This window comes from Lonchura striata, chromosome 1A, assembly GCF_050655825.1.
Source record: "Lonchura striata isolate lonStrDom1 chromosome 1A, ASM5065582v1, whole genome shotgun sequence".
Taxonomy (NCBI): Eukaryota; Metazoa; Chordata; class Aves; order Passeriformes; family Estrildidae; genus Lonchura; species Lonchura striata.
In genome coordinates this window covers 74959390-74976176 of record NC_140741.1, presented here as the reverse complement: position 1 = coordinate 74976176, position 16787 = coordinate 74959390, and the positions used below count along the sequence as shown (strand labels likewise).

The following is a 16787-nucleotide window of genomic DNA, read 5'->3' as shown; positions in this document are numbered from 1 at the left end:
TCCAGCTGGAAAAACAGATTTTCCCACCTTTCTCTGCCATTCCCGAGGTTTCCCTCTTCCAGGCGAACGCTCCAGAATTCCACAGCATTGAGACACTTTTATTTTACCGAAATAAAACTCGGGAATTTCGTGCCACGTGGTTTGGCTCAGGAATTCTGCCCTTCCCACCCTCCTTTTCCTGTGTATCCAGAGGTTTCCCTCTCCTCATCCCACGATGTCCATAATTCCAGTTTTCCCGCATCTTTTTTTCCAGTTTCTCGGTGTTTGTTCTCCTCGTCCTTATCCCGGAGGGGTCGGGGTGACTCTTCCCAATCCCGCTGGATTTAAACGAAGCGCTTGGAGCCGCTCAGATCCCTCTGCCTTTTTGGGAAAAAGAGAGGAGAGGAAACAATGGGAATGCTGGCTGCAATCTGGAGAATTCCCTCTTGGAATTCCCAAGCTCGCAGCAGCTTGGGAGGTCCCTGACACCGCGGGGATTGGCCCATCCCACATCCCCAAAAAGCAAATATCCCAATCCTGGCTCTGCTTGGGATCGGCCAGGAAAAACGGGCGCACGGAGAACTCAAGGAAGTGTCTTGGATTGGGATGAATCCCATTCCCGGTGGTTTTGGATTCCCACAAAGCACGCTGGAGGTCCCTTCAGCTGCTCCCAAAGCAAATTCCCTGGAAATAAAAACGGGCAGGAGGAGTTTCAGCCATTTCCCGGTGCTGCTGGGCCCGGATCTCAAAAATATTCCCAAAATTACGGATCTGAGGTTTAACTCCTCTCTCTTTTTACAGTTTCCCTCAAACCCAGAGCAGATGAACCTCACCAGAGGATTTTTTTTTTTTTTTAACGGATTGTAGGGAATTCACGGAATTTTTTTCCCAGAGGGAATTTTGGGAGAGGAATATTTTCCTTGGAAGGCGGGGATCAGTCCCAGCTCCCGCCCTGCTCGGAGCAGGGATTGCATCCCTGCCAGGCCCCATTTGGGATGAGCTGGAGAGGAGGGAAAATCCTCACAAAGCGATCCCAAAACTCCTGGACCTGGCAGTGGAAGCCAAGCTGTGCTTCCAGGGGATTTTCCCATTCCCTGGATGAGGTGACACCCCAAGCCCGGGTGTTAATCCAGTCCTAAACCGGTCCAGGATTGAGCTGAGGAGATGCCAGAGTGTTCTTGGGTGGAACATTCCAGGGTTCCGAAGGCACAAATCCCCAAATTCCTGCACTACTTCAGTCCTTGGAAAGCACAAAAACCTCCGAAATATCTGGACCTGGTGGATCCATGCACACTTCCATGGAATTAACCCAAGGGAGATGTCCAGGAGCTCCTGGGAACGATCTGGGAATGGGAACGGTGCTGGCAGGAGCCCTCATCCATGGGCTGCAGGAAAACACCCCACAATTCCCATGGGAAAACACCCCACAATTCCCATGGGAAAACACCCCAGAATTCCCAGAGCTTGGATCCGGGTGGGAAAACACCCCACAATTCCCATGGGAAAACACCCCACAATTCCCAGAGCCTGGATCCGGGTGGAAAACACCCCACAATTCCTCATGGGAAAACACCCCACAATTCCCATGGGAAAACACCCCACAATTCCCATGGGAAAACACCCCACAATTCCCAAGGGCTGGATCCGGGTGGGAAAACACCCCACAATTCCCATGGGAAAACACCCCACAATTCCCATGGGAAAACACCCCAAAATTCCCATGGGAAAACACCCCACAATTCCCAAGGGAAAACACCCCACAATTCCCATGGGAAAACACCCCACAATTCCCCATGGGAAAACAACCCACAATTCCCATGGGAAAACACCCCACAATTCCCAGAGCTTGGATCCGGGTGGGAAAACACCCCAGAATTCCCATGGGAAAACACCCCACAATTCCATGGGAAAACACCCCAAAATTCCCAGAGCTTGGATCCACGTGGGAAAACACCCCGGAACCATCCAGGGGTTGGATCCAGGTGGGAAAAGGTCACACTTTGGAAAACATCCCCATAACAGTCCATAAAAAAATCCATAAAAACAGTCCCGTAAAAATCCAGGGTTGGATTTTTTTTCTGGAAAACATCCCCACACCCACCCCTGGGATGGATCCCAGAGTGGACAAAGGAGGGAATCCGAGTGGATTCCCAGAATGGAAGAATTGGGATAATCCAGGAGTGGATTCTCCGGGAAAAATGGGGATGTGTGGGAGTGGATAAAGGAGGGAATCCGAGTGGATTCCCAGAGGGACAAAGGGCTGGTTGCACCCTGGATTTTGGGTGGGATATTTCCACGGGAACGTTTGCATTCAGGGAATTCCAGGAGGATGCTCCCAGTGTGTTTTTCTGGATCAAAATGCCAAAATGTCACTTCATTCCCAGCTTCCCACCTGGGAAGTGACTTCCCAAAATGTCACTTCATTCCCAAAATGTCACTTCATTCCCAGCTTCCCACCTGGGAAGTGACTTCTTCCCAAAATGTCACTTCATTCCCAAAATGTCACTTCATTCCCAGCTTCCCACCTGGGAAGTGACTTCTTCCCAAAATGCCATTTCATTCCCAAAATGTCACTTCATTCCCAGCTTCCCACCTGGGAAGTGACTTCTTCCCAAAATGCCATTTCATTCCCAAAATGTCACTTCATTCCCAGCTTCCCACCTGGGAAGTGACTTCTTCCCAAAATGTCACTTCATTCCCAAAATGCCACTTCATTCCCAGCTTTTCACCTGGGAAGTGACTTCCCAAAATGTCACTTCATTCCCAGCTTTTCACCTGGGAAGTGACTTCCCAAAATGCCATTTCATTCCCAAAATGCCACTTAATTGCCAGCTTCCCACCTGGGAATTGACTTCTTCCGAAAATGCCATTTCATTCCCAAAATGTCACTTCATTCCCAGCTTTTCACCTGGGAAGTGACTTCCCAAAATGCCATTTCATTCCCAAAATGTCACTTCATTCCCAGCTTCCCACCTGGGAAGTGACTTCCCAAAATGCCATTTCATTCCCAAAATGCCACTTCATTCCCAAAATGCCACTTCATTCCCAGTTTTCCACCTGGGAATTGGCTGCGGGCTCCTCGCCGAGAGGTTCCCGTTGTCTGCTGCTCCGGGGCTGGAGCTGGAGGGTTGGGAGGAAAAAAAATCCAAGGAAATCACATGGAATGAGGGCGTGCAAACAAATTATCCCTCATTGAAGTCAAGCCCCTTGGAGCCTTCCCGCGGCTAACGAGTTCTCCCAAGAAATGTCACGGAGCGACCGGCGGCAATAAATCCCTGTAATGGTGTTAAACAACCCCGCGCGAGAGGTCGGCCGTCCGTCAGGGAAAATGGAATTTTCTTGGCTGTTTGCCGGAGATAAATGTCAGGCTGGAGCCTCGGAAAAGCCGGGAGCGATGGGAATCTGGCGTTCGGAGACGCGCTCGGCGCGTGGCGGAGACGGATGGATGAGCCCTCCCGCCTCGGCCCCGCGTTTTAACGGGATCGTTGGCTGCTGCCGTGATCCCACAACACCCGGAACGTCCCATCCGTCCCATCCCGGGCGCTGCCGAGCGAGTTTCCGTCCCCACGGGAGACGCGGACGTCCGGCACGGACGTCGGCAGAGCGCCCGGAGCGATGGTTGGGGTTTGGTTCTGGGATCGGCTGGGTTTTTTTGGGATGCGTTCATTCCTTACCCCTGGATGGGGCCAGCGTGCATGGGTTGGATTGAAAACCCTTCCCAAAGCTCTTCCCAAAGCTCTCCATCCCGGGGAATCACAGAACCGTGGAATATGAGCTGGGAATTGGATGATCCCTAAGGCCCCTTCCCACCCAAACTGCTCCATGCCTCAGGTTGGAAAGGGAGCCATAAAAACCCTCCCATCCAAATCTCTGTCGGGCCCCTTGGCCTGGAATTGGGGGATTTTTACGGCATTTTCCATCCCAAACCATTCCATGGCCTGAATTTGAAGGGTCTGTAAAAACCCTGGAATCCAAATGTTTTTTGGACTCCCTTGGCCTGGAATTGGATGATTTTTAAGGACACCCCAAATAAATTCATGTCCTGAATTTGAAGGGTCTGTAAAAAACCTGGAATCCAAATATTTTTTGGACTCCCTGGCCTGGAATTGGAAGATTTTTAAGGACATCCCAAACCATTCCATGGCCTGAATTTGAAGGGTCTGTAAAAAACCTGGAATCCAAATATTTTTTGGACTCCCCTGGCCTGGAATTGGATGATTTTTAAGGCATTTTCCATCCCAAACCATTCCATATCCCAAACTGGAGAGAGGCCTGGAAAAACCCCGGAATCCAAATCTTTGTTGGACTCCCTTGGCCTGGAATTGGAGGATTATTAAGGACATCCCAAACCATTCCATGGCCTGAATTTGAAGGATCTGTAAAAAACCTGGAATCCAAATAGTTTTTAGGCTCCCTTGGCCTGGAATTGGGGGATTTTTAAGGTCCCTTCCATCCCAAACCATTCCATATCCCAAACTGGAAAGAGGCCTGGAAAAAACCTGGAATCCAAATATGTTTTGGACACCCTTGGCCTGAAATTGGATGATTTTTAAGGACACCCCAAATAAATTCATGTCCTGAATTTGAAGGGTCTGTAAAAACCCCGGAATCCAAATATTTTTTGGACTCCTTGGCCTGGAATTGGATGATTTTTAAGGCATTTTCCATCCCAAACCATTCCATATCCCAAACTGGAGAGAGGCCTGGAAAAACCCCGGAATCCATATGTTTTTTGGACTCCCTTGGCCTGGAATTGGATGATTTTTAAAGTCCCTTCCATCCCAAACCATTCCATGTCCCAAACTGGAGAGAGGCCTGGAAAAACCCTGGAATCCAAATATTTTTTGGACTCCTTGGCCTGGAATTGGATGATTTTTAAGGCCTTTTCCATCCCAAACTGTTCCATATCCCAAACTGGAAAGAGGCCTGGAAAACCCCGGAATCCATATGTTTTTTGGACTCCTTGGCCTGGAATTGGAGGATTATTAAGGCATTTTCCATCCCAAACCATTCCATGTCCCAAAATGGAAAGAGGCCTGGAAAAACCCCGGAATCCATATGTTTTTTGGACTCCCTGGCCTGGAATTGGAGGATTATTAAGGACATCCCAAACCATTCCATGGCCTGAATTTGAAGGGTCTGTAAAAACCCCGGAATCCAAATATTTTTTGGACTCCCTGGCCTGGAATTGGAGGATTTTTAAGGTCCCTTCCATCCCAAACCATTCCATGTCCCAAACTGGAAGGATCATGGAGTCCAGCTCCCTCTCAGACTGGAATTTGGATCTCGGAGACCTCCCCTAGAGGATGTTTTTGGGGTGCCAAAGAGGATTTAATGACGGTGTTTGATCAGATTTAATTAAGCCCCAAACCCCCAGGCTGGAAAACCGTTCCACTGCTCCGTGCCCCTAATTTGGAAGAAATTCCCCAGGAACATCACACTTGCATCCCATAATACACCATAAACCGTAGGGCAACGCTACAGCTGATTTTGGGGTGTAAAGGTGGCAACGTCGGGGTGTCTCGCTCAGCACAATGGGATTTACATTTTTTTTTTAAATTTATTTATTTAGTTGTTTTAAAATTAATTTTTAAGTGTATTTTTTTTTTTTAAATTTTTAATTTATTTCGAATTATTTCTCCAGCTGTGCCACCCATTGTACCCAACCCTCCTTCTCGTCCTCCTCCTGGCCACCAAATCTGATCTTCGTCTGCTGGATTACAAGAAACGATCCCAAATTCTCCCTGATTTTTAATCCTGTCCTGAAATTTTTGGTTGGAGCTCCAGGTAGGAGGAATCCTGCCACAAATCCCTCCTGTTTTCCCTCTCTCCCACGAATCCAGATGGAAATCCACGCCCTGGCGAGGAGACCAGGAGGTCCATGGGTGGCTCTTGCCCTGCTCCAGGAGCAGATCTGGCTCTCCCGGGGCCCTTCCCTCTTGGAAAACACTGGCAGGAACAGCTCCGGTGGTTTTTCCAAAAGGAAAAACTCACGGAAAACGGGTTTTCCCACGTTTTTAAGCTGTGGTTTTATCCTTTATTACAACCTTCACGAGGCCCTGGGCAGAACCAATCCGGGATGAGTGTCGGGTCTCAGAGATGCCATTTCTTCCCGCTTGGAAGTTTTGCTGGAATTTGCCAAGGGTGTGGTGGGAAAAGTGGGACAAAATCATGCCGGAAGCGGGAGCCTCCTCCCAGCTTTTTAAAAGGAACCCTTTGGAAGGCTGGGATCACCACCGATCCCGTGAATATTTGGGTTTTCCTTGCCTCCCAGGGACGTTGGCTCGTGTCGTCTCCGAGAGCGTGGGGTAGCTCACGGGAATCCCATCCCTGCCTCGTTCCTGCCCAAATCCCGGGAAGCGGATTTAGCACGGAATGAGCATTCCGCGGTTGGAAAGACGGGAAGGAGGCAGCTGGACTCACCTGCAAGGGGCGGAGGTGGCTCCACGAAGGGCTTCACCGTGGTCCTGCCGTCAGTGGTGCCAAGCTCTTCTTCCCACTTTCCGCCATTCCCGGTGTATTCCCGAGACTGGGAATACCCTTGGAGCTGCCTGTGGACTTCAGCTGCCTGCAGACCTGCGGGATGAGGGTCACTGAGGACGGATCCGATGCTTTTGGAGCGCTCCGGACTCCGTGGACCATTGGATTTGAGGATCCCATGAGTCCCGGAGCTGATCCCGGGGATGGTTTGGGATGGTGGAGCAATCCCGGAATTTTGTGGGCAGGGATTGGGATTTCTGTGGGTTCAGCTTTAAAAACTGGGAGTCAGGAAGGGATTCGATCATGTCCTGGAGGAGAGGGTGAAAACAGGAGACTTCCAGGATTCCCTCGGATCCCTCAGATTCCTCTCAGGAAAACCCGTCCCCCTCAAGCCAGGATCCAAAAGCTGTTGGTGATCCGACATTTCCTGCACTGAATCCCAGAAAAAAACCCCATTTATTCCTAAAAACAACTTTTCACTTGCAGTCTGGGGCTGGTTTGGGGCAAGGAGAAGATCCTTTCCTGCATGAATTCCCAGCCTTACCCTTCTCCATGGACATCCTTCCCAACTCGCCTCCACAACCTGCAGACAGAAGAGACAGGGAAGAGTTGGTTTGCTACTTTTTTTTCCCCAACGTAAATAAGATTTTCCGAGGAAATAATTACTTTTATGGATTATTTTTCATCTCTTTTTCAAGGATCCAAATGCTTCCTAACAGCTCCAGCAGTGGTGAACCTAAAAATCTTCCATATCCATAGGGAAAGCCCAGGGAATGAGGTAGGAATTTTCTGCTGGATCTCAAATTTATGGATTTCTTCAGGGCGAGGAAAGCAAGACCTCAAAAAATTTCAGTGTTGAGGTTCTGGGATAAAAACATCCCTAAATTTTCCTTTTTTTTTTTTTTTTTTTTTTGTTTTTTGTTTTTTGTTTATTGTGTTTCTGTTGTTGTTTGATTTGATTTTTGTTTTTTTTGTGGGTTTTGTTTGTTTGATGGTTTTGGGTGGGGATTTTTGGTTTTTTTTTGTGGTTTTTTTTGCTTGTTGTTTTGTTTTTGTTTTTGTTTTATCTTGTTTTGGTTTTATTTTTGGTTTGGTTTTTTTTTGTTGTTTTTTTTTATTTTTTTTGTGGTGCTGGTGGGTAGCTATACCCTGTAGGAGTGGAGAACTGTGCACGATGCCAAGGAATGCCACAAAAAACTGGGAATTAAAAGGTTCGGCGAGCTCCGAGTGACCCAGCGCTTTCCCCATCCCTGAGGAAATGGGGGAAAGATTTGCTGACAAAACCAAACAGGAAGAGACAGGGGGGGTTAAGGGATAAAAACGGAGAATTTTGGGAGGTCAGGAATCTGCAGGGCCTGGAATTCCACCCTCCTGGAGAGGGGCCCCGCTCCACCTGCTGCTGCCGGTGACATTTGGACGCGTGCCGACGCGGAGGTGGCTCCAATTTAGCTGCTGGCAGGGTCGCCAGGGGCCAACTCACCACAAATCCCTCTCATTTCGCTCCTCAGCACTTCCTTCACCTCTTCCTCCTGTGCCAGAGTGGGAAAAAGGGAATTTAGGGATCAATTCCGACCCTGGCAGCATCTCCCTGATTGTCCCACCGAGGTGGAGTCGCCTCGTTTGGGGCGTAACGAGAGCGGAGATTTGGTGTGACAGGGAGCTCGGGTCAAGATTTGTGCCTCATTCCATCTGGAAATTCCAGGTTTTCCTGCAGCCAGCTCCTCTGGCCATACAGGATGGGAACCCAACCCCTGTCACCCCTCAAACCTGGGCTGGCTTTCCAAGGAGTGTCCCCACCTTCTTGGCATTGTCCCACCGAGGTGGAGCCGCCTCGCTTGGGGCGTAACGAGAGCGGAGATTTGGTGTGACGGGGAGCTCGGGTCAAGATTTGTGCCTCATTCCATCTGGAAATTCCAGGTTTTCCTGCAGCCAGCTCCTCTGGCCATACAGGATGGGAACCCAACCCCTGTCACCCCTCAAACCTGGGCTGGCTTTCCAAGGAGTGTCCCCACCTTCTTGGCATTGTCCCACCGAGGTGGAGCCGCCTCGTTTGGGGCGTAACGAGAGCGGAGATTTGGTGTGACGGAGAGCTCGGGTCAAGATTTGTGCCTCATTCCATCTGGAAATTCCAGGTTTTCCTGCAGCCAGCTCCTCTGGCCATACAGGATGGGAACCCAACCCCTGTCACCCCTCAAACCTGGGCTGGCTTTCCAAGGAGTGTCCCCACGCTCGTGGCGTTGTCCCCAAAGCCACGATCTCCCAAACTTCCCCGAGCTCTGAAAAGCCTTGGAGCCACCTGCATCCAAGTTATCCTCCAGGATTTCCCCTTGGGAATGGGGCTGTGGAACCACCTTTGATCATTTGGAGCTGCGCCTCCTCCTGCTTTCTCTGCCTCTTTGCCAGCCAAAACCTTTCCCCATGGAATGAGAGCTGTGATCTCATGGATTTGGAGCCCATCCTTCATCCCTGGGACAGCTGACAGCCACTGATCCGTTGGGAATCTTCCCTGTGGGATGATCCATGTCCAACTGGACTTCCTGGGGTCATCAAGTTTGGGGTATCTTCCCATGCAGGGAGCTGGAATTTTCCACAGCCCCAAATTCAGGAGATCCTTTCCCACAACCCCCCTGGCTAAAATGAATCCTGCTTGGAAAAATCAATCCACACGCTGGGGAAATGGAAAGAATGCCTCGTGTCACAAACGTGGCACAAAATCCGGGACGAAGGGATGCGGAGGGAGCTGCAGCAGGAATTTTGTCCCGATCCATGAGGTGTAACCCTTCCTTCTTCCTCAGCATTTGGAAGGCCGCTTTTCCCTAAAGGCTTTGAAGACGACGGGAATTTCCCTCTCCTGCTTTTCCTTTGGCCTGGATCCGCCCCGGAGCACCGATCCTGTCGGACAGCCAGGAGCTGGGAGTCGTGGCAAAGATTGGGGAGGGAAAAACCGGCCTGGTCCTTTAGGCTTGGCTTTGTAGAGCCCGGCTCTGCCATCCCCGACAGCTTCATTCCCCAAATATTCTCAGAGTGAATCCATTTCCCAGCGTTTCCCTCCTCCCCTCGGCCTCTTTGGCCAATTTTCTCCATTTTCCCCCCAAAATGGGAAACGATTTTTAAAGAAAGCACTCACGGAAAGGCCCGGATCGCCCTTGGCTCCTTTCTGCCCGGCAGGACCATTTTCCCCCTGTGGAAAACATTCCATCATCACCAAATCCCTGGAGATTGTCCATGAAAAGCTCCGGGAATAAGCGCTCCTCAGGGATGATAGCTCGGAAGGGAGGTGGGTAAAAAGCCTCACGTGTTTCCCTCTAAATTTTAGGGATTTTCTGCGAGTGGCTCAGTGGGCTGACAGGAACGGCCTCGTCCATGGGTCCATCAGATCATCCCAGATTTTTTGGGAGCTCTGCTGCATCCCAACAATATTCATTAAAAACAGGAGCTGAGAGGGCCGTTCCCAGCCCTCGGCATCCTGATCCTGGGATAATGAAGCACTTGGTGTCCTGATCACTTGGAATTATCTCCCCGTGGAGAGGTCAAATATTCCCCTGAAGAGACGGGAAAGGAGGGGAGGAAAGGGGATGGAAAATCTCTGGAGGGAAAAAAACTGGGAGATGAAATCCACGGATCAAATCGGGTTTATTTTCCAGCTGGAAGAGGTGGATACAAGGAGAGGGTCTGCACAGAATCTTTGGGAATCAGCTCAAGCAAAAGATTTGAAACTGGAGCTGCAATTCCAGTGCTGGAAAGATGGAAAAACAAGGAGATGTCGAGCTTTGTCCACAAGGGATAAAAACACCCTGACAAATTTTCCGCTCCCAACTGCTGGAAACTGGATTTGTGCATTAAGGGGACTTCAAAACATTAAAGGACAAGAAGGATGATCCCAATTAAAGCCGGGAGGATCATTTTTCTCAATCCACGCTCGCTTCCAGCGCCAGGAAAAAAATCACATTATCCCCCAGCAGCACATGGAGCTGAAGCAGTGCCACTCCTGATCCTAAAATCCCTCGGGACACTGGGATGCAGGGTGTAGGGATTGACCCCAAACAGGCCGGGATCCAAAATCCTCATGGAATTCTCTGCTGAGCGTTAATTGTGCGTTAATGACCCCGCACTGATTAGGGGGTCATTCCTGCTCTGCTGATCCAAAATTTGACGTTTTCCCAAAGGAATCTCCCGCCCCAGCTGGAGACGCCTCCAGGCAGGAATTTGGGCAGCGCTGCCCGTGTCCGACGCCTGGAATTTGGGATTGTGATGGCTCTGCTGGTGTTGGGAAATCTGAGAGACGAAACCTGGAGGATCCAAGGTTCATCCAAGCCCAGTTTGGAATTTTGGGAGCCCCAGCGGATCGTTCCCGTACTGACCGCTTCTCCTTTCGGCCCGTCCATTCCCGGCGGTCCCTGGAGGCAGAGCTGGGATCTCCCTCTTCTCCCTGGTGGACCCTGGAGAGGAGAAGGAGAGTTCAGGCAGATATCCAGAGATATCCCCAATTTCTTTGGGATTTTCTCCCCCTAAAACCCAACCTGGGAATGTGCCCTGGAATTTTTTCCCCCCCCGTGTCCCAACCCCACAAGCCATTCCCAGCGTTTCTCTTTAATTCCAGGAGAAGCCACGGAGCGCCGTGGGTGGGAAAAGTGGCGCCTCACGGCCTCTCTTTAATCAGTGTCCAAAAAAATAAAAAAAAAGCCATTTATTATCCCAGACAGGCTTTTCTGGGCTCGCTAATAACATCAAAAATTCCAGCCTTTTTAAATATCCATGAGGGAATCTTGTACTTTCGGCTCCTTCCTCCCTCCTGCGATTCCTTTGATTTATTTTTCATGGCAAGGCACAGCCTGGGGAGCAAGAGGAGGAAGAATAATTTTGTTTCCATGGGCTGTAGCGGGATTTAATCCATATTTTATTGTTCCGGAAGGACCTTTTCCCACCTTCCTCCTACAACCACCCTTCAAAATTCCTCTTAAAGATCCCCGTCACACTTCCAGCATCTTTATTTAGGGGCTTCAAGCTCTTATTTTTAAGGAAGATGCCGATTTCCAGAGGTATTTTTCCAGGTAAAATTCAGCTTCCAAAAGGCAAATTAGCAGGGAGAAAATCCAAGTGTCTTTAGGGGAAAAAAAAAAAAATAGAAATATTTGGGAGTTGTTTTCAAGTTGATTTTGTGATAAAGGAGTTGATTAAGGAGATCTGGTGCCATGAAAAAAAAAAAATTGGGAATTTCTGGATATGGGTCGAGTTCCTTGTTTATCCTTCCTGCTCTGCATCCCTCTTATTGCCTTAAATCCCTTTTTTTTTGGGGAATTCCACGGGATCGCACATTTTTTGTCTTTCTGAAGAGCAGCCTCATGTTCCGATAGACATCTCCCATTCCAGATACCGAGGTTGTCGTTTTTAATAACTTAATTAATCAAAACATTATTTTTCACGTGGAATCTGCCAAAATCCCGCCACGATTTGATCCCGATGGAGCTGACGTGGTGTAAAAGTTGTCAATGGATATCGGCTTGGGAAAAAAGGAGGAAAATTCTGCGGGAATGAGGTGGAATAGAGATTTTTTAGTGACCCATCCATGTCAGAATTCCTGCAAAGATCTGTAGGATATCCTTGGAAATCCAGGAGAATGGATCTGATGGGATCCAGGCTCACTCAGATTTTCCCAAAAAATTGGGAATTGTCCCAACTTCTGTCTCCAAAATCCAAATTATTGCTGCTGTTGTCAGGAATCAAGCAGGGCTTACGGATAAAATTTGGTTTTCCAGGTTATTTTATTCCAACTTTTCTCCAATGCTTGGATCTTCCAGGTAATTTTTGTATTCTTTAATCCAAACCTGAAACTCTCCCAGCAAAACCACGGAGGGAATTTTCATTTCCAGCCTTTTTTCTTTTTCCACTTTGCAAAGTTATTTATTTCTCAGAGCTGTCTCCAGAAAACTTCCAGGGCAGGGTGATCCAGCTCATCGATGGAATTAACATCTCATTTCCCAGGATTTTTTTTTCCCTATGATTCTAAAGGTGCCCAGCGTGGCTGGAATGCAAAAATATTCATTAAACTCGGGAGCTGAGAGCCACCGGCTGCTTCCCAAGCCGCGGCATCCTGATCCTGGGATAATGAAGCACTTGGTGTCCTGGTGACTTGGAATTATCTCCCCCTGGAGAGGTCAAATCTCCTCCTGGAGAGACGGGAAAGGAGGGGAGGAAAGGGGAGGGAAAATGTCCCCAGGGAAAGGAAGCGGGAGATGGAATCCACGGATCAAAATCCTGCGGGAAGAGGGAATGTGGGAGAGCTCTGGAGAGGGGGGACAGGGGGACACTTCAGGGGGGGCCAGGAGGGGGTTCCTGTGGGATTTGGGATTCCTGTGGGATTCAGGATTTGCTGGGATTCAGGATCCGTGGGATTTCTGTGGGATTCAGGACCTGCTGGGATTCCTGTGGGACTCAGGATCCGTGGGATTCCTGTGGGATTCAGGACCTGCTGGGATTCCTGTGGGATTCAGGATCTGAGGGTTTCAGGACCTGCTGGGATACCTGTGCGATTCAGGACCTGTGGGATTCCTGTGGGATTCAGGACCTCTGGTATTTCTGTGGGATTCAGGACCTGCTGAGATTCAGGATCTGAGGGATTCCTGTGCGATTCAGGACCTGTGGGATTCCTGTGGGATTCAGGACCTGTGGGTTTCAGGACCTGCAGGATTCCTGTGGGATTCAGGATCTGCTGGGATTCCTGTGGGATTCAGGACCTGAGGGATTCCTGTGGGATTCAGGACCTGCTGGGATTCAGGATCTGAGGGATTCCTGTGGGATTCAGGACCTGTGGGTTTCAGGACCTGCAGGATTCCTGTGGGATTCAGGACCTGCTGGGATTCAGGACCTGTGGGATTCAGGATCTGAGGGATTCCTGTGGGATTCAGGATCTGAGGGATTCCTGTGGGATTCAGGATCTGTTGGGATTCAGGACCTGTGGGTTTCAGGACCTTCAGGATTCCTGTGGGATTCAGGATCTGAGGGATTCCTGTGGGATTCAGGACCTGCTGGGATTCCTGTGGGATTCAGGATCTGTGGGATACCTGTGGGATGCAAGCCCTGTGGGATTCAGGACCTGCTGGGATTCCTGTGGGATTTGGGATTCAGGATCTGTGGGATTCAGGACCTGTTTGATTCCTGTGGGTTTTAGGACCTGCTGGGATTCCTGTGGGATTCAGGATTTGCTGGGATTCCTATTGGATTTGGGATCTGCAGGATTCCTATTGGATTTGGGATCTGTGGGATTCAGGACCTGCTGGGATTCCTGTGGGATTCAGGACCTGAGGGATTCCTGTGGGATTCAGGACCTGTGGTATTTCTGTGGGATTCAGGATCTGAGGGATTCAGGATCTGAGGGATTCCTGTTGGATGCAAGACCTGTGGGATTCAGGACCTGCTGGGATTCCTGTGGGATTCAGGACCTGCTGGGATTCAGGATCTGAGAGATTCCTGTGGGATTCAGGATCTGAGGGATTCCTGTGGGATTCAGGATCTGAGGGATTCCTGTGGGATGCAGGACCTGTGGGATTCAGGACCTGCTGGGATTCCTGTGGGATTCAGGACCTGAGGGATTCCTGTGGAATTCAGGACCTGTGGTATTTCTGTGGGATTCAGGATCTGAGGGATTCAGGATCTGAGGGATTCCTGTTGGATGCAAGACCTGTGGGATTCAGGACCTGCTGGGATTCAGGATCTGAGAGATTCCTGTGGGATTCAGGATCTGAGGGATTCCTGTGGGATGCAGGACCTGTGGGATTCAGGACCTGCTGGGATTCCTGTGGGATTCAGGATCTGAGGGATTCCTGTGGAATTCAGGACCTGTGGGATTCAGGATCTGAGAGATTCCTGTGGGATTCAGGATCTGAGGGATTCCTGTGGGATTCAGGATCTGAGGGATTCAGGATCTGAGGGATTCCTGTGGGATGCAGGATCTGAGGGATTCCTGTGGGATGCAGGATCTGAGGGATTCCTGTGGGATGCAGGATCTGAGGGATTCCTGTGGGATTCAGGACCTGAGGGATTCCTGTGGGATTCCTGTTGGGATTCAGGACCTGTGGGATGCAGGACCTGTTTGATTCCTGTGGGATGCAGGACCTGCTGCTCACCTGTGGGCCTGGCTCGCCCTGTGGCCCTCGAGGTCCAGCTGCTCCGGCCCCTCCAGCCTTCCCAGGCCATCCCGCTTGTCCCTTGAATCCTGCCACTCCAGGAACTCCCTTGGCTCCCTGGGAATCACAGGGGTTTTAGGGATGGGGCAGCCAAACCTCATCCAAACACTTCCACGGGGTTGGGAATACAGGAACACCTCCTACATTCCTCTGGCGTGGGAGCTTTGCTCTCCACCTTTCCTAGTCCAGAAGAAAAGGTGACTTGGGTTTTCCAAGATTTCCAAAATTCCCAGCTCACCTGAACGGAACCCTTTCATTCGTAACCCCTGGGGAAAAATGAGGAAAGAGGAAGATCCCAAACCTATAAATGTCATCTTCACCACTGAGCTTTCTGCCAGAGCTGCTGGAACAGAAAATATTCCCATGAAACCCGGCAGAAGGAAAAATCCAAGAGCCAGCAGTGGTGGAAAACAAATCTGTGGGAGAGGAGAAGGGCGGGAGAGGAAGGGAATGAGAATTCCCTGGGAATGGTCTCCAAGCCACCAGCCGGAGACTTCAGGAGGTGTTTGACCATCAGGGAGTAGGGAACAATAAAATCCTTTAAGATCCCAAATCCATCGGAGACTGGAATGTGGGAAGGGTCTGAGGGTGGAAAATGCCAAGAGATTTGGTGGAGGCTGCTGAGAGTTCGTTTTGTTTTGGTTTTTTTCCCTTAAAAATTTACTGTTTTATCAGAAATCCCAATTTTTTCCCCCCAGGAGGCAGAGTACAAACTTAGGTGTGGTTTTTTTTAAGGAATAAAGCAGGAAATTAAGGAATGCCGAGGAGGAAGATTGGTGGGGAGTGCTCCAGGTGGGAATTCCTCAAGGAGATGAGAACAGAACTCGGGATCAGCTTGGAGACCTTTCCCATTTCCCACGGCGGGGCGGCCACAGCCTGATCCACTTCTCCTACCCCAGAGCATCCCAGGGATTTTCCTTGGGAATGGTGCTGGAATAACTCTGCCAGTGACTCCCGGCTTCTCCTCACACCGAACTGGCTCCTCCTGGGATTTTATCCATGGAAAGAGGGGAATTTAAGGAGACCTCTCTCCCCTGCCCTTTTCCAACTGCATTCCCAACCCTAACGTTCCAGCCAGTTGACATTTCCCCCCTGGAAAGGGCACCAGTGATGTGGGAAATGTGAAATTTTGTTAACTCCACCTGATGGATGTGGGATTAATTCCTCGGAAATGGCACCAACCTTTTCTCCTTTCTCCCCAGGAATTCCCGAGGCGCCGTCGTTCCCCGAGGCTCCTGGCTCGCCCTGGAAGGAGCCAAGGTAAAAGCATGGCTCATGTGGGCTTGGAAAAGCTGGGATTTTGGGAATGAACTGGTTTTTCCTTGGGTTAGAGGTATTTACTGAGTGTCACCTCAGTCTGGGCACTGGTGGAATTCCAGGAGAGGGAAAATTCCCATAAAAATGGAAAAGGGGCTGTGGAGCATCAGCACTGGGATGGATTAACTCAGCTGAGGAGGTGAGTAAAGATCCCAATCCCAATATCCAAGAATCCTCACCCAATCCATGATGATTTATGGGAACAGATCCGGGAAAACCCAATTCATGCCCTTTGGAGGACACGAGCATTTTCCAGAGGTGGATTTGGGAAAACTTCTGGGAAAACTCTCGAGGGATGACCTTTAACGTCCCTTCCCAAACCATTCCATGATTTTGTGATGGTTCAGATCCTCACCTTTGGTCCACGCTGTCCATTCGATCCTGGAATTCCTGGTTTTCCAGGACTGCCAACTTCTCCCTGTGGATGGAAAAGCAGTAGAGGACAAAGAACCCCCAAAACATCGGGAAAACTCTGGAAAAGCAAGGAAAGGGATGATCCCGGGATGACACTCAGAGATAAAGTCCCACCTCAGCCTGGAAATTTCAGATCACTAAAATTTAACTATTACCAAATGAGACCAATTAACAAACTAACACTAATTTAACCCATAACCAAGATAATTTGGAATCCTTAAAACTGGAGATTATCCCAACTCCAAGCTCGCCTTGGAGGAAAGTAGGTGGGGAATATTCCCTAGATAAAAATTCCGTTGCGAAATGGAGCGGGGATGACGAATCCAAGTGTTAGCAGCAATAACAATAAAAATAATATTAATTTTAAGCATGATTATGACCACAACAATAACATCAACATTGCCTCTGTCACCA

At 49.6% G+C, this 16787-nt stretch overlaps 1 protein-coding gene across 7 annotated transcripts in view; it reads right to left on the bottom strand.

Moving 5' to 3' along the window:
• Window positions 1-77: 77 nt before the first annotated feature.
• Window positions 78-16787, bottom strand: part of LOC110470949 (uncharacterized) — a 70415-nt gene continuing 53705 nt past the window's right edge. For 3 of the 7 annotated variants that reach the window (XM_085569960.1, XM_085569962.1, XM_085569963.1), the window contains 9 exons: window positions 16315-16377; window positions 15825-15887; window positions 14583-14699; window positions 10821-10898; window positions 9587-9640; window positions 7940-7988; window positions 7004-7042; window positions 6403-6555; window positions 4952-6320 (listed from right to left, as the gene is read on the bottom strand). In XM_085569960.1, the coding sequence (XP_085426086.1) occupies window positions 6073-6320; window positions 6403-6555; window positions 7004-7042; window positions 7940-7988; window positions 9587-9640; window positions 10821-10898; window positions 14583-14699; window positions 15825-15887; window positions 16315-16377 (864 nt within the window). In that variant the 3' untranslated portion in view covers window positions 4952-6072. Of the gene's footprint in view, window positions 361-4951; window positions 6321-6402; window positions 6556-7003; window positions 7043-7939; window positions 7989-9586; window positions 9641-10820; window positions 10899-14582; window positions 14700-15824; window positions 15888-16314; window positions 16378-16787 lie in introns of those variants that run through there. The other 4 variants (XM_085569958.1, XM_085569961.1, XM_085569959.1 and 1 more) reach the window with 2 other exon arrangements.